At 55.8% G+C, this 21783-nt stretch overlaps 1 protein-coding gene across 1 annotated transcript; it reads left to right on the top strand.

Annotated features, from left to right (window-relative positions):
* Positions 1 to 325: 325 nt before the first annotated feature.
* NDST1 (N-deacetylase and N-sulfotransferase 1) lies at positions 326 to 21312 on the top strand. The gene is made up of 15 exons (XM_082291591.1): positions 326 to 417; positions 11642 to 12541; positions 13090 to 13572; positions 13801 to 13888; positions 14112 to 14266; positions 15324 to 15509; positions 15885 to 16013; positions 16174 to 16356; positions 16690 to 16786; positions 16924 to 17047; positions 17218 to 17392; positions 17601 to 17771; positions 18613 to 18722; positions 19450 to 19552; positions 19658 to 21312. The coding sequence occupies exons 2-15, from the start codon at positions 12032 to 12034 to the stop codon at positions 19775 to 19777; spliced, it is 2634 nt and encodes an 877-aa protein (XP_082147717.1). The 5' UTR covers positions 326 to 417; positions 11642 to 12031; the 3' UTR covers positions 19778 to 21312.
* Positions 21313 to 21783: the final 471 nt, after the last annotated feature.

Genomic DNA, 21783 nt, shown 5'->3' with positions numbered 1-21783 from the left:
GTGGGAATGTGGGGCCCTGGTGGGAGCATCGCCGGGCGCATGGATCATCACAGGCACCCCGGGCGCGGGGATCTGAGCCCTCCCGCCGCGGGATTATCGCCCGGCTCACGGTCACCCCGGGGGCCGGAGGGGGCGAGGAGCCGCCGGCTGCGCTGGGCAGGGCACGTGCGGCAGGGGCAGCCCCAAACCCCGCGCTGCCCCCGGCACTGCGATCGGCGGTAGCCCGGCCCAGCCCCGGCTCCGGCCGAGCCGCGGAGCCCCGCGCGGCCCCCGGGGCGGTGCTGGCGGGGGGCGGCGGGGGCGGTGCCTGCCCGGGCGGCGGGCGGGACGCGCCGAGCGGGGCCGGGCCGGCGGAGCGGGCGGCGGCGGCCTGGCAGAGGGGAGCGGAGAGGAGCGGAGCGGGCCCGGCGGCGGCAGGTACGGCCCGAGCGGGGCGGCGGCGCAGACAAAGGGCGGGCGGGGGAGCGGGTGGGCGGCAGCGCGGGCCGGGGCCGCCGGGCCTCGCACCGCCCCGGCCGGGCTGCGCCGGGAACCGGGCCCGGCGGCTCCTCCCGTCCCCCGGGAACGGCGTCTCTCCCCGCCCGTCCCCGCGGCGGAACGGCCCGGTGCCCTCGGGAGGAGCCGGCCGGGTGGAGCGGGGGTCCGGCGGGGAGCCCCCCGCCCCGAGCCGTCCCGCGGCTCCGCCAGGCCGAGGGGGTCTCGCCGCATGGGGGTTCGGAGGAGGCGGCGAGGCCGCGCGGTGCCCGGGGGTGCCCTCGCCCCGCCGCTGCCGGGCACCGCCGAGGAGCAGTCGAGGCCAAGCTGCAGCACGGCGCCAGGCGCGGGGTGCGAGGCCTGGGGCGTCCCCGCTCCCGAGGAGTGCGAGTGGTGGTAGCTAAAATCGTGCAGGAGCGGAGCACCAGGGTAGCGCGGCCAGAGCCGGTCTGGAGGTGCACACCTTGCGCATGGCACGGCTTGCCCAGCCTGGCGGGCGCTCCTGTGGAGCACCTCACCACCCTCTCTGGAAGAGGTCCTGGCATTTTCTCCGCTGCTGGTGAGCTCCTGGGCCTCTCGTGCATAGCTGTGTATAGTCTTCCCAAGTCGTTTGGTATTGCCTTCACCACCACACAGGCAGGCTGTCCCCCGCAGATGGGGGCAGCCCCTGATTCCCGGCAGCACAGAAGCCACACCATCTTGGGCGACCTTTGGCATCACCTGGAAGGCTTTTCTTCCCGTCGAGGCTGGTGCTCCCTCCCAGCACTGCAGTCACATCACAGCACCGGGATTCTCCCGTCTCGTGATCCTAGCCAGCTGCTGCCACAGCACACCGTGGGGATGGTTGTCTTCCCACTAACGGTGGTGCTCACAGGATTGGGAAACCGGCACCTTGCAGTGCCCCTTTGTCACCGGCAGCCTTGGAACAGCAGCTCTTCCTGCAGCAAAGCAGCATCTTTGTTACTCACATCTCGAGATTTGTTTTTACTGGAGCTGGGCTGGTGAAGATGGGGAGGTGAGCAGCCTCATGCCTGCTCCCCTCGGCTGCACATGGGGACCAGGGCTGAGGAAGCTGTCCTTTTCCAAATAAAACAACCAGGACAAATTCAATAGGAAATAAGTTCCTCTCTTCTGAGTGAACTTGCCGTGGGTGGAGAAGAAGGAAATTAAACAATAGAAAAAACGTGCGGGACTTGATATGGCCGGAAGATAAACCCCAATGCTGTTGGTCTCTGTCAGAATGGCCGGGCATCTTCCCTTTGCCTGTGTCAGTGCTCACTTTGGGCAAGGACAGTGAAGGCGAAACTCATGTTTCCCAGTGCCACTCCATGGCTGGGGCATCCATGTGTGGATATGGGGAAGCTAGGACCTCCCCATGCCACCCATCAGGGTCACCTTGCCCAGCCCCAGTACATGCCATGACACCCCACCAGCTGCAGCCCCCAGTTTGTCCCTTCCAACCTGGAGATGCAGGCGCAGGACACAGATGCTAATGGGGAAGCTCACACGCACAAAGCCTTTCCCGCTTCTTGTGCCTTTGGGAAGCTGGTGGGTCTGGTATGATTTTGTTTGGATGGGGATGGAAAATCCATCCCAGGCAAACAGACTTTCCCTTACAGGTTGTTTTGGGTTTTCCCCCCCTTCCTGTGTGGCTCTGTCAGTACTGTAGAACAGGACATACTTGATGTGCTGTTGGTGGTTATTTAAACTGAAGGAAAAAGACACCTCGTAAGTCAAAACCCAGGCTGGAATGAAGAGGGAATGATTAATATTTTCTTCAGTACAGTGTCATGCTGAAGTATGGCACAGCCGTGTGTGCCCCTGCTGCAGAGTGTCACCATCAGCACCTACCCATCTCCTTCCACAGGCTTTTATGAGCAGGTTTGATTTTGGGACATCTCTGGGTGCTGGGCTGAGGATGGAGGGCTGTGGTCCCACCACGTATCTGATCTTGGCCAGCTTCTGACTGCCTACTGGAGATGGAGCTGTTCTCTTGGCTCTTTTGTGTGTGGGTCTTGGAGGGTTTTGCTTGAAAGGGGTTTTTTTTATAATTCTGCCTTCAAGATGTACCTTAATGACTTGTGTTTTTATTTTGGCTGTTGAGGTAGAGCCTGCCAGAATAAGGTTAGGACTCAAGACAAGGGAAGCAAGATACTAAGTTCCCAAGTCTTGTGTTTGCTTCATGGCCTCAGAGGACAGGGGCTTCCAGTCTATCTCATTGATGTTTCCAGCCATTCCAACTTCAGGACGCCATGACAGCCCTTGACTTCCTTGTGTGTTTCTGGTGGCATTGCTTTGTGCTTGTCAAGTGTGTGTTGGTGATATTGGAACTTGACATGGGGAGTGGAGGGAAAGTGTGATGCTACTTTCTTGGAGACCATCCTACAAACCTCAGGGGCTGAGACCACTCTCCAGGTGCCAGTGGGAGATGGTGCCCCCCATGCCTGCTCTGTGCCTGTCCCCAGGTGTGGAGGAGCAGGGCAGCCGTCATGCTGGACCCATGAAGGGCTGGATGAGTCACACCCTGCGGACATGGAGAGATGGTGGCCTGTAACTTATGATTCATGTTGTTTTCCTGCAAAAGCCACCGACTGTAATGGCAGAGCTTGCAGAAGACAAATCAATATCGAGCTGTAAATCCTGTGTGTGACTGTGGCTGGCGGCCAGGGGGCTGGGGCTGGGAGCACCTCATTTCCCACGTCCTCCCCAAAACCAGCAGGACCTTGCTGCAGTCTTTTGCCCTGGGAAGGGGACAGAATCCTCTGCACTACCTTGGTACAAGCCTTCCAAAAGGGGTTTATGAAGGTCGAGAGATCCATTAATGGGAGGTATCCCAAGAGGAACTGCCCTGTTATTTATGGTGGGCATGCCCCAAGTTCAGCTCTGATGCTGATCTGGTCAAAGCTGTGGAAATGGAGATTGTCTTGGAGAGATCAAGACTCTCTTCTAGGATTTCTGCCCTGTTGTCCTACTTCTGCCAGGGAACCCAAAATATCTTGGAATTTACATTCACTGGTGTAAAGCAGGGAAGAAGTGTTTCTAGTCTCTGAGCTTGGGCGTGTTGAGGGTTGGATGTACAGTGAGGGGTGTCCGGCTCAGCTCTCTCTGCCGAGATGTGTGTCTCATCCCATAGCTCTGGGTATGGTTAGGAAGGATGACAGCCCCCAGGATGTCCCTGCTCCATGGAGTAGCCTGATGCTCTCCTGGCTCTGCTTCCCATGCCTTGGCCTTGGCAGAACCCAGATACCATCTAGCTACTTGTCAGTACCCCACTGAGTATTCCCCTTCCTTCCCAACACCAGCTGCACCTTCACAGCCTTGTACAACCCTGCAGCCCCAGGGCTTGGAGCTCTTGAAGAAAGGAGATGCATTAAAAAGTGTTAACTGCATAGTCCTGAAGTGCGGCTGCAAGTGCTGTCAATGCCTGGACACATGGCTCAGGCCATTTTCAGTCTCTTCCATTGGCCTTGATCCATCCCTTGCTGTGCTGGTACACTGCTGCTCTCATGGATTTATGTTGGAGAGTGGGATTGAGGCCAGGAGGGAAGGAGTCAGTGCAGGTGGAGCATGGCAGGTTGGTTCCTCGAGCATTTGCTTGCCTTGGAGCCCCTGCAGAGGAGAAGGAGAGGACAGGACTGATGCTGGAGCAGGTAAACCAAAGCAACAGACTTCCCATGGACATGCTGTTTGGTTCTTGCAGCCTCAGACCTGGATCTGAAAATAGGGGAGGCAAGAGGCAGCAGCTGTGCTTGTTGGGGGCAAGTGTGGGCTTTGCCAGTGCTGTTCTAGGGGTGAAAACAAAACTAATCTTGCAAGTGTCCCCTGTGCTCTGTGCCTGTTCCTGCTCCCTGTGTTTTCCCTGGGCTGCTGAGCCTTGCAGCCTCTGGTACATTTTAAGGGTGACAAAGTTTGCATGCAGAGGTAATGTCTTTTATTAGCCTAACTAATACCTTTAGGAAAAAACAGATGTGCTCTTGGGCCTGAGGAATGCCTGCGTGGCCAAAATGTGTCGCTTTTTCCAACTGTGTCCATTGGTCTAATAAAAGATCTGACCTCCAGCCTGGCCCAGTCATGACCTTGGAGCATGCTGGCCCTGGAAGTGTCCTGCCTGTGCGTCAGCATGTGCTGCCCAGCCCTTCCCAAAGGATCTGCCACCCCGGGAGCCATGGCGGGAGCACACCCACGTCACAGCAGGGACTGCTCTGACTTCTAATTCAATATTGGCTGCCAGCACCTGGCCCTGTGGGTGCTTTGGGCTCCTGGCAGCGCCTGTCCTGGCAGACTGCAGGGAAGTGGAGGTCAGAGGCAGCTCAGCAAAGCACTGGGGCATCAGGCAGGATGGATGTGGTCTGACAGTAGCATCGCAGGGAGCCCCTGGGAGGAGGAGGCAGCTCCATCCTTGTAGGGACTTCTCTGGAACGTGGGCACTGGTGGGGGTCGGTTGCTCTTTGTGAGCTGGTTCATGCTGTGATTTTATGGATTCTGCTTTGCAAAAGTGCTGGTTTGGGGCTGGGTTAGCACTCACAAGGCAGCCTGTGGTCCCCAGAACAGCTGGCAGTTCTGTGGCAGGATGCCTCTGCTCTCCTACCAACTAGGGAAGCTGTCAAGAAAAGGAAGCAGCCAGCCCATGCCATGGGGCTCGCAGTGCTGCCGTGCCTGAGCACAGGGAATCGCTGCTGCTTCGAGGGTCTCTGAGATCCAGTGTCACCCTCACACTCGTGGCAGGACCAGCATCTCTGCAGGAAAAGTGTGGCCAAGCCAATTGTCAGAGGCAGCAAAAGGTGGCATCGAGGGGCTTTCAGTCCGTGTTTTTTTGGGTAGGAGTCCTCATGCAACCTGCTTGTGAGAGGGCAGGCTGCCACTCCAGTGAAATATAAAAATGCATGTGAGATTGTTTTCCCCTCGTCCTTTTTCTTTTTAAAATACTCAGGATTCAGGCCCCGATTATCCAGAAAGGCTCTTGGGTGCTTGGAAAGCCACAGGAACCGACACGGCACATTTCGAAGCAGGAAAACCCAATTCACTGAGTGGATTTTTTCCCCCTGTGAACCCACTTAAAATTCATGGAGAGTTTTGTCGGTAAGAACCTGTTTCAATTAACAGACAAAAGAAACTCTCCTCGTTAAGCGCCTCTTTCAATTAAGGTTTGGGAGAATTCCCCAAGCTCTGCTCCGAGGCTGTTCCCAAGGATTCAAGGACAAAAAATACCTCTGAGGAGGAGTCACCTGTGAAGGGCTTCAGCTTTTCTGAGGGGCTTGCAGCAGCACAACCCAAACCATAACCTGGCTGTGGGGTGTTGGGGTGTTTTGTTGGGATGGTGATGGGGATCATTGGTGCTGAGGGATCAGCTGCCCAACCCAGTGTCCCTGGGGCATAGGAAAGCTAATGGCTGCTGCTAATTGCTGGCCTAGTTTGTGGAGGAGACTGGTTTCATGTGGGTGTTGGGTGATGGAGAGGTGCTCTTCCAGATCAGGGTGCTGAGGACAAGGAGGGTGGGAGCCACCGGTGCCCCAGGATCAGAAATGGGGTGACCTCTGAAGAGGCTTCCTCTGTACAGCCTCACTGACAGGGGTGGGGAAAGGGGTGGGAGATGGGGATTAGCAGGGACAGGACCTTGGTATGTGGGTTTAAGGTGTGGGGTTTGCTAGAACTAGTCTTAGACACCCTCCAGCTGGGCTTGCCAGCTGCTCTGCCATGAAGAGTTTTAATCATGGCCTTCCAGAAGCCTCACCCAGTTTTTAGGGATTTGAATTTTTAAAAAAATATATTCAGGTTTTTTTCTCCCCTAAAAATTCAGCATATACATGTCACAAACAGAACTTTGCTTTTCCATCCCTCTGCAAGCAGTGAGCTGTTCTCATGATTGTTTTTTTGAAGAAAACCTGAGAAAAACATTACTTTTATCTCTCACAGTAAAACTGAAGTGCTAACAGGGCTTTCTGGGTGCAAAAATGCCTCTTCCAGAGCTGGACACTTTGACTAAAAATAACTTTTTAAAAGTGAAAATTCTTAACCACTTTCACTGGGCTCATTGCTCATAGTGGTTTCTTTCCCCTAGGAGCAGGAAGGGGGTGGGCAGCAGAGCCAGAGGTTTATTTCCAGAGGGGAGAGAGGTGTCAAGGTGAAGCTTGGTTCAGCAATCCAGGTGAATGCTCCAACTGCTCATTTCTGGCCAGGCTCTATAAATCAGATCTTAAAAAAAAAAAGAGCTGAGAAGAAGGGAGGATTTTCCTGCTGAAGTCCTCCTGGGGTGGAAGTTCTCCAGACCTTATAAATCATGGATGAGTTTTCCTGATACTCCTTTGTGTTTGGTCGTATCCAGCCTGTGCATGAAGGGGAGAAGCCGAGCCAGGTGGGTTTGCAGTGGGAGCAGCATCAGGGACTGCGTGTCACTGCCTGTTCCAAGGTCAGCTGCTAGGGCTGCCACTGTCCATTTTTGACTTGGCACCTCTTGGGCACCGGCGGAAGGCTGGTGTCCTCAGGAAAGCAGCACTGGGAATCTCCCTCTCCCACAGCAGGGTGTTTTTCTCCCTGGTAGGTTGTAACTACTGTTTGCAAAGTGCTTAAACAGCCTGTGTAATCTACCACATAAGACCCTCCTTATCTGGCATTACCAAAACTCTGGCGAGTGGGTGATGGGGACAAGCTCCTTTCTGCTCCTCTGTGTCCTTCTCTGTGTTTTTCCCCTCTCTGCCTGCTCCACATCCCTCTCCCCTGCCCAGACACCCTGGCTTTGCAGCTTGGCAGGAGGCAAATGGATGTCCATACAGATCACTCCTCTGTCCAAGTCTCTTGGGCCCATCCTAAAGGCTCACCCAGGCTGTCAAAACGAGGAAAAACTCCTGTTTTTGCAGTGGTTGAAGTTTTCATGCTGGGTTCCTCTTCCTGGGCTGCTGTAGCTTCATGTCCTGTGGCACAGGGCTTGTGTCCCAGCTCCAGGAGCATGCTGGTGGGATCATCACACCACCACACACCACAGTAAAGGAGATCATCTCCTGATTGTGCCTTCTCTTGGTCAGTGGGTGCAGGCCTGGCTGGGGAGGGAGGAGATGGGGACCGGGACAGACAGTGGTCCTTTGCACCCTGAGATAGCTCTTTTCCCTTGCCAGTGCTTCCAGCTGTCTGCAGATGTTTCCAGTTGTAGCTGGGATCACTATCATTTAGAGCTGATAAAGGTGGTGGTGCAAAGGTGGGTGTTTAAAGGCCATTTTTTCATGCTGATTACTTTTTCATTTTCAAAGCAACCTCCCCTGTCTTGAGCTTGCAGTTGTCTCTTGAATAATGTGATGGCATTAATCTTCTCTCTAAGGATGTGCTTAGCTTAGTGATTTTAGATCTGTAGCCCTCTAAATATTACCAGTGAGTGAAGGGGATTCCCTCTAGAGGGAATTTAAACCTATTAATAATAATTTGGCTGCCTTTTGTGCATCTTTTACGGGTAGTGCTGATTCCCAGGGCTGCAGGGCACCAGTTGGTGATCGCTGGGGATACTGGTGAGGGTGTGTGAGGTGTGGGAGAGACAAAAGGTGGGGTTGGATAAGCACTGTCTGCTGGGGGTCTGAGTCCTGGCCTGGCCAAATTTAGACCTTCCAGTAGTGTTTTGCCTTCAAGTGGGAGATGCAGCAGATGTGTAGGTGGGGCTGATCCGTCCACATTCCCTGCAGTGGTTGGATAGGGGAAGTGTTGGAGCGAGCGGGAGTGATTGCAAATCGCTGAGCTGTGCAATGCAATTTAGCATCCTGCCTCTAAATCCTCCTCCATCCATGCTTAACCCCCAGGGCTGGCTTACAAGGAGAAGTGGAGCTGGCATGGTGGTGACGAGGTGATTACCCAGCAGTGGTGGGTCTCTCCCTGCAATGATGAGGAGTGAGGAGCAGGGGTGCCCACCCAAAGGGTGCCAGCAGGAGGAGAGCAGGGTCACCCATCTGGCTGTGATGTTTAGGATGTGGCTTCATCTCTATGGGTTGAATGTTGGAGATTTGGGAGCTACTAGAATCAGGGGCCGAGGTTCTTGAACAAAATCTCAGAGTGTCTTCTGCATGAAGGTGGATGGCTGCTTCTTCCTTTCAGCCTTTTCCAAAATGGTGCAAGGGAAATGTGTGAGCAATTTCTTACTCTGTCACACCTGTGGTTTTGAGCTCACTTCCCATCTCTGGGCCATGGGCTTGGGACAGTTGATTTATCCAACAGCTGGGACTTGTGAACTGCCTGATCTTCACTGCTTGCACCTGCAGCCAGACCTGTTCCACCCCCCAATAAATCAAACCCTGCTGTGGTTGTCTTCTGGGATCACTGACCCTTCCCTCTCCGCCAGATCTGCTTGCACTTCCTTGCTTATATTTAATTCTCACATTGCATCCCAACAAAATCTCACCGGTATTTAAAGGAAGAGTGCTGTAAGCCACTAAAGGAAATTCCCTCTCATCCCATCTAGAGTCTCCCTGACTTTCTGGGGTGCAGTGGTTCCCCAGGGAGTATTTGTGGAATATAACTGGGCAGGGAGAAACCACTGTCCCCAAACTGCACTGGGGGGTGGTTTTTGAAAAGCTGTTCAACTATTTTTCCCTTCCTCCTGCAGCTCTCTTAGATTTGAAGAAGCAAAGGTACTTTAGTCAAGCTGATAGTAAAGGGCTTCCCTGTCCCCTGGTTGCGCTCCCTGCCCATCCTGGGGTCAGATCCAGCTCCGCAGGGTGCTCCGGGCTCCCAGCCACGCCGGGAAGCTGCTTGGATGCTGATTGTGTTTGTCAGGGCAGCCAGATTAAGAGCATGGTGGCTAAGCCTCCTCACTGAGTGTCCTCTCCAGCGGAGTCTGTTCCAGGGCATTGCTCAGAAACCCACGAGGAAAGAGCATTTTCCAGGGCTCTTTCTCCCGGGGTCTTTGATGTGCGGCTGTGGCTGAGCACCCGCTTGGTGATGGGAGCCTGCCAGCTCCATTTCTGGGGGCCTGAGGTCTGTGTGTGGGACTCAGGCTGACATTTCCAGCTGGTGCCTTTTAAATAATCACTGTGGTTTTAAAAGGCACCTGAGCAGCGTCTAAAAATCAGGTTAAAAGGAAGTTTGACCCCAGCTGTCACCTTGCCAGATCTTGTGGTTTTTTAAATTTTACCATCTTATTTCCCTTTTTGTTTTAGAAAAGCTGTTGGTCTCAAGGACTTCTTTTGTGCTTTTGGTCATGAGCCTGCTTCCTTCCCCGGCAATAAGCTGTCAGCTCTCCCACCAGTGCCAGGGATGTGCAGGGGTCTGCTGGGCAGGATGCAGCCAGCACCCGCTTGCATGGGGAAAGCCCTGGGCAGGAGCATCCCCACCCTGCAGCATTGCCCCAAAGCCCTTGGCATCCTCCCCATGGAGGGTTTGCTCTGGCAGTGAAACAGCAGAGCAGGATTCCTGCCTGCTTCCTGCCACACTGACAGGTGCCTGAGGCGGGATGCTGCCTGTCCCGGTCCCAGCTCGCACCTGGCTGCTCCGGGGGTCCAGTGCTGGCCCCCTGCCCTTTGCAGGCTTTGACGTGGCAGCCTGGGGAGACTCAGCCGGTGTCTGGCCAGAGATGCTGTCTCCAAAGCCTGGTCATTAAGTACTGTAATTAAAAGCTCTTAGGAGAGAATGGGCTAATGAAGCACCCTTGGAAGTGGCAGGTGATGTAGGTGCAGAGCCCTATTCCCTGTTTCATGGAGGGTGGTGCATGGATGGACACGCAGTCCTGCCCATCAGGTGCTGGCTCTGGCGCTTCGCATCAAACCCACTGCTGCCATTTGCCCGCATATCACTGTGGGAATGCAGCTGCCAGTACCCACTGCTCCTGGCAGATGAAAGAAATGGAGAGGGAGTGGGATGGCACAGCCAGGGTGCTGGATAATGCATTTCCAGCTCTCTGCATCCCTAGGGATTGTAAGCAGGCAGGGGAGCCTCCCTCTGCGCAAGCACATCCTTAAAATCAGCAGACCTGGAGAAGTGCCCTGTCCCAAAACCGCAGCAGGGCTGTTCTGTTGTCCCAGGGATGCTGGAGGGGCTGAAGGAGTGAGGTGGAACAGGCAAGACACACCTCGAGGGGCTGAGGAGAGAAGGTGCATCCTCTCTTGGTCATGCCTGGAGATCATCTATGTGCACAAAGATAAATTACAAGTCAATAAACCCAGGTGTTCCACACAGCCGGCAAGGGGAGGTTGCTGGTGTGTCATGGAGATGGTGGAGACAGCGATGGAGGCTGGAAGGAGATTGGCTGCCAGCAGCACCTACCGAGGCCTGGCTGAAGCAGTGCCATGTCGGCAGGGTTGGGAAGCACTGCCTGGAGTGGGAGTTTCTGCTGGGAAGGGCAGGGATGACAGGATTACCCTGCCAAGCCCCAGCCTGTAATCCACAGCGCCTCTCAGTCGGCCACGTTTAATCCTGTTAGGAGCCCAGCTGGTGTCAGCAGGGAGGGTGCTCAGCCACAGTGCTGGCAGGACACAGGGAGCTCTCCCTGGGAGGAGCAGGGACTCCTGCCCTTGTCCCCAACACTGGTAGGAGTTTGGGGACAGTGCTGCAAGCCACTTTTTTTCCTTAAACACATTAGCTGCATCAGTCTGTCCCCCAGGTGGCTTCACCTCCTGTCAAGCAGTGCTCATTGTTTTCCTTTTTTTTTTTCAAAAGAGCTTTTCACAGGGAAGGGAAGAATATTCCCAAGGTTGCTTTGGCTCCGCGTGGACACTCCCACATGCCCATCTCAGTGACCTTGGCTGGCGGCTCCTGGCTTGGCCTTGAGCTGCCTGGCTGGCGGGCTGCCCATGTCCCTCCCATGTCCCTCCCTGCCAGCCGAGCTGGGCCATGGGGGCTCAGACCTCCCCCCATTCTCCTTGGCACAGCGTGGCTCTCACTGGGCACAGGGAGGAATAGGGCTGCTTCTCCAGCTGCTTGAGGTACCAGAGATTCACAGGGGGCTGGGGGCTCCTCTCCATAGCACCTGGTGATGCACCTGCACTCCAGGTGCACCCACGGCCAGGATCCCATGGCGTGGCTGTGTGCTGCATTCCCGCTCCATCCCCGGCGCTGTTGGGAGCTCACAGCGTTATTGTGGCAAGCCCTGGCACGCCAGCGAGCTCCTGAGGACTCTGCTGGGGCTGTCACACGGGCAGAAATAACAGTGGCAGCGTTGGCATCGTCCCTGCCCTCTCATCCCACCTCTCTCTCTCAGGGCGCTGTGTGGAGCCGGGGAACCAGGGATCCACCATGCCCACATTCCCACCACGAACCGCGCCAAGGCTGCCCGCCGCCCCCTCGCCCTGCTGAGGCCATGGAGCTGCTGCTGCCGTTGCTGCCATCACCACAGGAATTTCGGCTCGGCAAGGGGACTCTCGGTGCCTCTGCCATGGTGACATGAAGCAGACGGCGAGGGACGCCCGACTGCTGGAGGGGAGAGAGCCTGCACAGGCAGCCTGCTAGTATTTTAATTTATTAGTAGTATTCAGTTTGATTTTACCTAATTTTTTATTGGTTGGTTGGTTGCTTCTTCCCCTCCCCGGGGCTCGTGAGGGGAGGGGGCGGGCAGGGGAGAGGGGCCCCACCTCACCCAGCGGATGCAAGGATGACTGTGCTGGCCAGGGCCCGGCGGGGTATCTGGCAGCTCTCTCCGCAGGTGGTGTTGCTCCTGCTCTTTGCCTTCTGCCTGCTCAGTGTTTTCGTCTCTGCTTATTATTTATATGGGTGGAAAAGGGGCTTGGAGCCCTCTGGGGACGTGGCGGGGCCGGACTGCGACGAGCCCAAGGTCGCCCCTTCCCGTTTGCTGCCACTGAAGACCCTCAAGGTGGCCGACTCCTCCCGCACAGACCCCTTGGTGCTGGTCTTCGTGGAGAGCCTCTACTCCCAGCTGGGCCAGGAGATTGTGGCCATTTTGGAGTCAAGTCGCTTCAAATACAGGACAGAGATTGCCCCGGGGAAGGGGGACATGCCCACGCTGACCGACAAGGACCGGGGACGCTTTGCCCTCATCATCTACGAGAACATCCTCAAGTATGTCAACCTGGATGCCTGGAACCGGGAGCTGCTGGACAAGTACTGCGTGGAGTACGGCGTCGGCATCATCGGCTTCTTCAAGGTAAGGGGGTACATGGGACAAACCAAGATCCCACTGCCAGGCTGGGTGTGAGCCCTGGTGTCCTACTGCCCCACAGGGCCTTTGCCCTCCCCATGCTTTCTGCAAGCAGCATGAATTGGTGTGGGGCACAAGCTTCTAGCAAGGGCACCATCTTAGCTCTCTCCCTTTGGAAGGGCTGTGTAGCCTTTGGAGGTTTTGAGGAAAAAACCACACTTCTGGGATCAGTCCAGTTGTTTTTAGCACATGTTTTCCAGCAGTGACCCTTGCTGGGGTTTGCCAAAAGCACAAACAGGTATTTTACTCTGCAGCCTTCTCCTGCCAAGTGCTCCCAGCCGTGGGACACTTTGCATATAGGACATGAGCAGGACTGAGTGTGTGAGGGGGATGAGGGTACCCCATGCTCCAGAGAGGAAGTGGGGGGAAGCCAGAACCCAGTTCTCCAGGGGTGGTGAGCTACTGCCTCTGTTGCCATGGCTGTTAGTGTTCCTTGTGAGCCCCTGCCTTGTTTCAGTGTCCCATCTCCTCTAGCTCCCATTTTCCCCGTGCAGGCCAATGAGAACAGCCTTCTGAGTGCCCAGCTGAAGGGCTTCCCACTCTTCCTCCACTCCAACCTGGCGCTGAAGGACTGCAGCATCAACCCCAAGTCGCCCCTGCTCTACATCACACGCCCCAGTGAGGTGGAGAAGGGTGTGCTCCCCGGGGAGGACTGGACTGTCTTCCAGTCCAACCACTCCACCTACGAGCCTGTCCTCCTGGCCAAGACCAAGTCGGCCGAGTCCATCCCGCACATGAGTGTGGATGCTGCACTGCACACCACTGTGATGCAGGACTTGGGCCTCCACGATGGCATCCAGAGAGTGCTTTTCGGCAACAACCTCAACTTCTGGCTGCACAAGTTGGTCTTTGTGGACTCTGTCTCCTTCCTGACGGGCAAGAGGTTGTCCCTGCCCCTTGACCGCTACATCCTGGTGGACATCGATGACATCTTTGTGGGCAAGGAGGGCACACGCATGAAGGTGGAAGATGTCAAGGTGAGTCTGTGCTCTCCTGGCTGGGTGGGCAGGGCTGGACACTTGTGCTTGCTCAGGGGTGCTCCAGAGATGAACCTTTCTGCCCTCAGAGCCTCCCCTGTCCCTCTGGGAGCCACTCTGCAGAGCTCTCAGGGACATTGGTGTTTGCCCTGATGTGGCACCTGTCCCTGAGGCCATGTGCTTTCTTTCTCTCCCCTTCTCCCCTTGCTTTCTCTCCCCTTCTCCCAGGCACTGTTTGACACACAGAACGAGCTGCGCACCCACATCCCGAACTTCACCTTCAACCTGGGATACTCAGGGAAATTCTTCCACACAGGTGAGGAGGGCAAGGGCACCGCTTCTCCTGTGGGTGCCGTACAGCTGGTGCTGGGGCACCAGTTGGTGCTCAGAGAGGATACTCTCGGGGCTGCAGGAGGGTCCTTAGGCATCCCACCCTATTCTTCCATCACCTGGCCACCAAGAGGGGCTGCCCCTCCCTCTGCCCCAGCTGCTCACACAGCTCTCCGTGCTTGGTGGTGACAGCAAGTGTCATGCCACAGGTACTGATGCTGAGGATGAAGGTGATGACCTGCTGCTGTCCTACGTGAAGGAGTTCTGGTGGTTCCCCCACATGTGGAGCCACATGCAGCCTCACCTCTTCCACAACCAGTCAGTTCTCGCCGAGCAGATGACCTTAAACAAGAAATTCGCTGTCGTGAGTAAGATGCTACCAGTGGGGTTGCTTGTGGTGAGGGGAGGATGGTAGAAGAGGAGCAAAGAAGATTCCCAGGGAAAAGCCCCTGCTTGCTGAAGCAGAGGGACCTGGTGACATTAAGTCATGTCCCTCATGTTGCAGCTCTGTGGGTAAATCCATTTATGCTCTAGTACCTAGAGCTAAAGGATTTATCTGCAGCAGCCAACTTGTTCCTGTGGCAGTGAGCTGCCCCAGTGGCTGTTCAAGGGGAGACCCTGTCTGTGCCTTGCAGCTGTGCCCACCTGGCCTGTCACCGTGGGGATGCAGAGGGTGCAGCCCAGGGGGATGCTCAGCCTGGCACCGTGTGAATCTGTGCTGGGTGATGATGTGGGATCCTGGAGCGGTGGCTGTGCCAGGAGGCTGCGGCTGATGGAAACTCCCTCTACAGGCTGAGCTGGCAGGGACATGTTTGGTTGTAAAGGCAGGCTGTGACCTTCAGCTTGCTCAGGGGTTCTCTGTCCTTTTGGGCTGTCCTTTGTGTTGCAGTGGCACCAGTTCATGCTGTGATTGATTGACAGCTGTCTTGAATCCAAACTGCCAGACCTATTAATAATTGGATCCTTTGGCCGAAGAAAGGGATCTTCAAACTAACTTGAATTTATTATCTGATAATTACAAGTGCTTAATTAGACCAGACCATTCCTACTTAGGATGGGCAGTGTTCCAGCTCAGAATTTCCAGGCTGTTTTGTATCTACTGATATAAACCACTCTGCAGTCCTATATAACTGTATCTCCTCATTCTTCACAGAACAGCTTGGCTGTGGCTGTTCTGTGGGTGACAGCAGAGGACAGGGATGAGGATGGTCTGAGTGAAGCAGAGGAGTGGGTGTCCACCCAGCATGACTGTTCCTGGGCTTCCTTTTGTGGAGACAGTCAGGCTTAGGAGAGGATGCAGAGCCCTTCCCTGGTTGCCCTCCAGAGGCACAACTAGACAGTTTGTAACTGGGAATGGAGAGGGATTGGTTTGTGATTTTGGGGTCTCCACAGTCACCCATTCCCCACTCTCTTCTCTGCAGGAGCATGGCATCCCCACTGACATGGGGTACGCTGTGGCCCCCCACCACTCGGGCGTGTACCCCGTCCATGTGCAGCTGTACGAGGCTTGGAAGCAGGTTTGGTCCATCAGAGTGACGAGCACGGAGGAATATCCGCACCTGAAACCCGCTCGCTACCGCCGCGGCTTCATCCACAATGGCATCATGGTGGGTGCCCAGCTCTCTCTGGTGCTTCTCTTCTCCTGCCTCCCCCACCAAAACCAGAACCTCGGCAGGTGGTTTCTGCACAGCTCCAGTTTGAGGGGGTTGTTCCCTCTTGCTCATCCTGCATGGGTGAAGCTTGTGTGAGGACAGTTTTTGGCTTTTCCATCTGTTCACATCCTTCCCTTCTGTGTATGTTTTCAAGTCAAGGTGGTGAGGAGTAGTATAACTGGTCCTGACCTCAGACAGGTTGAGGTCTGGTTCCCTCTTTTTGTTGGGAAGGGAAGGAGATCCAGCTCTGGAAGCCTGGAGACCATGGGGCCATTTCATTGCCCTGGCTCTTCTGCCTGTTCCATCCATATCTTTTTTTTCCTGCCCCAGGTGCTTCCCCGGCAAACCTGTGGCCTCTTCACGCACACTATTTTCTACAATGAATACCCTGGTGGCTCCAGTGAGCTGGACAAAATCATCAATGGGGGTGAACTGTTCCTGACTGTGCTCCTGAACCCTGTAAGTACTGTCTGGGGAGAGACAGACAGGTGTCCTGCAGAGCTGTCCTGGCACTGCTATGGGAGATGTCCCCAATGTTCTCAGCCAGGGTGGGATGAGATGCATGAGATGGTTGCTGGGTGAAGCTCCTCTAACCCCTGCTCTGTCCTCTCGGCTTCAGATCAGCATCTTCATGACCCATCTGTCCAATTACGGCAACGACCGCCTGGGCTTGTACACCTTCAAGCACCTGGTCCGCTTCCTCAACTCCTGGACCAACTTGAAGCTGCAGACATTGCCCCCAGTGCAGCTGGCACAGAAATACTTCCAGATCTTTTCCGAGGAGAAGGACCCGCTATGGCAGGTACCCCTGTGCCTTTAATAGGGGGAGTGACCCTGTTTGTTGTGCTGGGAGAGGGTAGTGGGGTATAGCTGGCCCTGCTCTGAGCCTCAGGTAGCTTCCAACCTGGATTTCCCTCTGATTCCCTGGGTAAGCAGTGGTTTTTCACCTCTTGCTGGTTCTGCAGGCAGTGCCAGGAAGGGGTTTGCCCTGTAGACCTGGAGATAAGCCCGGTCTTTGTCCTGCCTGCCAAGCAGGGTGGCCTCCCCATGTGTCTGCTCAGGGTGGAGGGGCTGAGCAGTGGTGTGGGGTCCCATCCAGACTGCTCTGTCTCTGATCCTCCACGCTGTGTTTCAGGATCCCTGTGAAGACAAACGGCACAAGGACATTTGGTCCAAAGAAAAGACCTGTGACCGATTCCCGAAGCTTCTCATCATCGGGCCTCAAAAAACAGGTGCTTCCCTTCACCTTCAGTGCTGGGAGGCTTGACAGGACTCCCACACTCCCAAAGAGCTTCTCTCAGCCCTCCTGCCCTGAAGCAGAGCTTGGAGGGAGATTTGGCCCATGTCAACTCTATCTGTCTGTCCAAAGGAACAACTGCCCTTTATCTCTTCCTGGGGATGCACCCGGACCTGAGCAGCAACTACCCCAGCTCAGAGACCTTTGAGGAGATACAGTTCTTCAATGGACACAACTATCACAAGGGCATCGACTGGTGGGTCTCTGCATTGTGGGGACTGTGCTGGGAGTGCCAGTAACTTTGGGAAGGGGGAGCAGTGGTGCTGTGGGATTTCCCTTCTGAGTGTCTGAGATGTCACCTGTGAGGGCGGTGCTGGGGACATCTTGTGGTGCCTGTCTGCCAGCCTCACACTATTCCTCCCCCAGGTACATGGAATTCTTCCCCATCCCCTCCAACACCACCTCTGACTTCTACTTTGAGAAAAGTGCCAACTACTTTGACTCTGAAGTGGCTCCCCGGCGAGCTGCAGCCCTGCTGTCCAAGGCCAAAATCATCACCATCCTCATCAACCCTGCAGATCGAGCCTACTCCTGGTATCAGGTGAGCCTCTGCCTCTTCCCTGGATGGCGCGGTCTTGTGGGATGGTGAGCTTGGTTTGGGATGTGGGATGACTGCGGATGCCACGCTAGTTGGTGGAACATGTGATGCATGAGGACACATCCTGGTGGCCTGGAAGCCACTGCACCTTGTGGGCAGCCCAGGATTTGGGTTACCCTGGGGGCAAACCTGCCTTGCTCCTGCCTGACAGCACCAGCGAGCTCACGATGACCCGGTTGCCCTGAAATACACCTTCCACGAGGTGATCACAGCGGGGCCCGAGGCCGCCCCGAAGCTGCGGACCCTGCAGAACCGCTGCCTGGTGCCGGGCTGGTACGCCACCCACATCGAGCGCTGGCTCAACAGCTACCACGCCAACCAGGTAGGGATGGGAGCACCCCAGTCCTACAGTGGCAGCAGCTGGGGAGAGCCCTCACGCAAGCAAGGGTGTGGGGGAAAGAGCTCTTGGATCCGAGGTCCACTGTGGAGTTGCTCCCATGGGAGCTGTTTATCTTGCACCCTAAAAAACCATGGGGGGAGAAGTAAAATTACTTGGAGAGGGGGCACAGGGGAGGTGCTGTGCAAGAAGGGGACCTGATGATGGATAACATACGAAGATGTCCTTGTGTGGGTTGTCACAGCAGGGTTGAAAGGGAGTGGGGGCAGAGGGCTGTGGGTGGCTCTGTGGGGTCACTGTTTTGGCCACAGACCCCCCTGGGGCTGCCCTGTCTGGTGTCACCACGGCATCGAACAGGACAAAAATAGCAGGTGAAGCTGCCCACAGTTCAAGCCATCTGCAGGGAAAATGGGAGCTGGATGCCAGCCCTGCTGTGACCCGCACAGTGCAGCACTGCTGGAGAGTATGGGATCAATCCCTGAATGATTTTTCCGCTGTCAATTAACCTCATGAAGTCTTTCTAGTTGCCTGCTGCTAGTGTAATAGCTGTGTTGCAATCCCAGCTGCCTGTGGGCTGGGTAGCCCTGAGCAGAAGCTCTGATGTTGTTCTGGTGGGTCCTGGCCCTGGCTTTTAGTTGCATTTCATTTTCCTACATCCAGTGTAAGGGAGCACCAGGGCACATTGATATTTAGTGGAGGCCCTTGTGCAGGCTGGTGGCAGATTTGGCTCTGAGATGTCCAAAGGTATGGTAAAGGTGTCCTCTTGCCTCAGGAGAGCAGGGCTGGGAGCCAGTGACACCTCACCACCCTGCTTTGCTCCTTGCAGATCCTGGTGCTGGATGGCAAGCTGCTCCGAACAGAACCTGCCAAAGTGATGGAGACAGTCCAGAAATTCCTCGGTGTGACCAACTTCATTGATTATCACAAGACCCTGGCGTGAGTCCTTCCCCCAACTTCTCCTTCCTCCACCCTGCCGTGGCTCCCATGCAGTGGGTTGGCCAGGGGACACCCAGCACTGCCCCAGAGCAGCCCCCAGCCCTGGGCCTCTCTACAGAGCTGCTGTTGATTTTGATGAGGCCAGGCTTTTTCCTGAGACCTATCCAGACACCACAGTGAGGTCACTCCAGGCAGCCCAAGAGCAGTCCTGGGCTTCTGGAGCAGAGTTCAGGAGTGCATTTGTGGCACAGATGATGGTATTGAGCCCTGGCACTCCATCTCCTTGTACATGCTTGAGAGCAGCTGCTGGCTGTGTGGTACCTCTGCAGGTGTCACCTTGCTCTGAGCCTTCCATTAAACCCCACTCTGAGAAGTCTCCAGAGCTCCTAGAGAAATAGTAATTTACCTCTGCCAGGGCTTGCCTATATGTATGTCCACCCAGGTGCTGTGGGGCACTTGAGGGCATCCAGGGACAAAAGTGCCACAGAAAATGGTAGTTAAACCCAGGTAGACTCTGTGCTCCCTCAATAGGGCAATGAATGAGCCTTGGTGGACTGCTTATTGCACAGCTGTAGGAGAACCTGTTGTACCAGCGGGTTGATGACAAGATGTTAGCTGGGCTGTGGGTTCTAGAGTTGGAGAAGTGCCCTGTGGGACCTGCTGGGCAGGATGTCCATGGAAGGTGTGAGGTGGGTAAGAGGGCTGAGGCAGAGCTCTTACTTTTCAGGTTTGATCCAAAGAAAGGATTCTGGTGTCAGCTTCTGGATGGAGGGAAAACAAAATGCTTGGGAAAGAGCAAAGGGAGGAAGTACCCTGAGATGGATTCAGATGTGAGTATGCAGAAAGCCTTCTGGGCTGGTCCTGAGCAGGGCTGTGCTGGGCTGGCGGGCTCTGGGCTGGTCCCCCTGACGCTCCTCTTTGCTCTCCTGTTGCAGTCACGCGCCTTCCTGCGGGACTATTACAGGGACCATAACATAGAGCTCTCCAAGCTCCTGTACAAAATGGGGCAGACATTGCCCACCTGGCTGCGGGAGGAGCTGCAGAGCACCAGGTAGCTGCTACTGCTGCCACCCCCCAGCAGTACCTGAGTGGGGCTGACCCTGTGCCAGCAGGACCTTCTCAGCAATACCGAGCCTTGGAGGGGACCCCAGGAGCGCACAGCATCACTGGAGGCTTGGAGGGGACCCCCAGGAGCGTATGGCTGCACCAGAGGCTTGGAGGGGACCCCCAGGAGCACAGGGCTCCACTGGAGGCTGCCTGAGCAGTGATCCGACTCTGCAATCCCTGTGCTCCCACCTCTCCACCTGCCCCACACCTGTATCTCTTTCATTTTATTTTTCCTTTGTAATTCCTGGTCCCTTCCCACCCTGCTCTGGTATAGGGAAGTGGCATAAATTCCCCCTTTCTCTGCTCAAAATGGATTCCAACTGCCTTGGGCCCGAGGGCAGCACCAGAGCTGTCCCTCACCTCCTGGTCTGAGGATGGTCCTGGTCCAGCCATTCTGGTGCACTGGTGGTGACTTCGCTGAGCTGGAGCAGAGGGATGGAGCTGGTGGAGACCCAAAGCACAGAGGAACCCAGACCCACTCCTGCCATCAGCCCCATGGCAGGAAACAGGAGAGTTTGCTGGATTCCCCCAACACCTACTTGGAAAAGCTGAGAACAAGGTGGATTTTTCTTTCAAAGACTGGGGCACAATTTCTATTGTCATCTCTGTTGTCATTTTCAAGCTCCTCAACCTATGGCTCCCCCTCCATGGGCAGCATGGTGGGACTGTGGCCTAGCAGGAGAAGGGGCTGGCATGCTGGTCTGGGCATACTGGTCCCAGTATGCTCATGACCCCCAGGCCCATCCTGCAATCTTGTACACATGTGGTGTTTCCTGTGGTAAAGCTGAGTGGTGCTCGGCACACCCTGGCATGGAGGAGAGCTCGGGGACAGAACAGACATTGGGATAACGGCAATCAGAAGGATGCTGAGAACTTCAAACCTCTTGAATATTAAAAATGAAAGTATTTTAATAATGTTGGGTTTTACGGGGGTGGGGGGGGGGGTGTTCATTTGGTTCCCATTTTGCAGGGAGGTGTTTTTCTTCAGTGCCAGAATTTGTACCTAAACCCCGAGGGTTTTACGTGGTCTCTTTGGTTGTTACACGTGACGTGGACAAAAGTCAGTGGGGAAACAGGAAGGTTTCCCACTGGGAGACACATCTTTGTACTGGTGGTGCCGTACAGAACTGCAGCCCCTCCCACGCCCTGGGAACTGTTGGCAGATGACACTGAGCCATCACGGGTTTACCGGGAAAAGGGCCCACATTTCCCCTTGGATGGCAGGATGTGGGATGGCAGCGGTTCTGCCCGAGGGGGATGCAGTGCCCAGGATGCTGCCAGAGTGGGGCCAGGGCAGTGGGGTGGATGTGTTTCACTCGCCATGTGAGGGGCCCCGCTGGCAGCAGGGTTCCCACCTGGATGTTTCAGCCCCAGCCCCTGTAGCTGCACATGGGGCCATGGGGGCTGTGCTGGGGGAGGCTCCCAAGCTCTGGTGTAAGGTCCTGTTGAACCGACTGCTAATAAATGGGGGGCTCTGGTTTTACTTTCTGGTTGTTGCCTGTGTCTTTCCTTGCCGGCATGACCCAGTCCTGCCCCTGGGGGTTCTGGCCGCCTTTGGGCCCTTCTTTGGGGGGGTTAGGAAGGGGGTATGTGGGAGCAGCTCTCCGTGCACGAGGTGGCAGCAGCTCTCTAGTCCTGGATCCATCCCCGCTGCACAGCGCCCACAGCCTTCTCTTCCCGGGACAGCATCCAGCACCGACTGCCTTAGCACCGGGGCAGGCATTTGGGGGGCCAGGGGATCCCTGCTTACCTTCTCCCCCCTGCCCCATTATCCAGTCCCTGCCTGCCCGAGCCTGCCCGCCTGTCTGCTGCCTCCCCACCGCCTTCTGCTGCCCGGCCCCTGCGAAGCGCTGCAGGAAACGAAGACAGAGCCTAATTAATCCCAGACGGGTTTGTTTGAACCTGTCGGAGTGACAAACGATGTGTGGTGCCGAAGGAGCCGCCAGATGGAGGA

This window comes from Coloeus monedula, assembly GCF_965178545.1.
Source record: "Coloeus monedula genome assembly, chromosome: 15".
Taxonomy (NCBI): Eukaryota; Metazoa; Chordata; class Aves; order Passeriformes; family Corvidae; genus Coloeus; species Coloeus monedula.
This window is presented reverse-complemented; position numbering and strand designations above follow the sequence as displayed.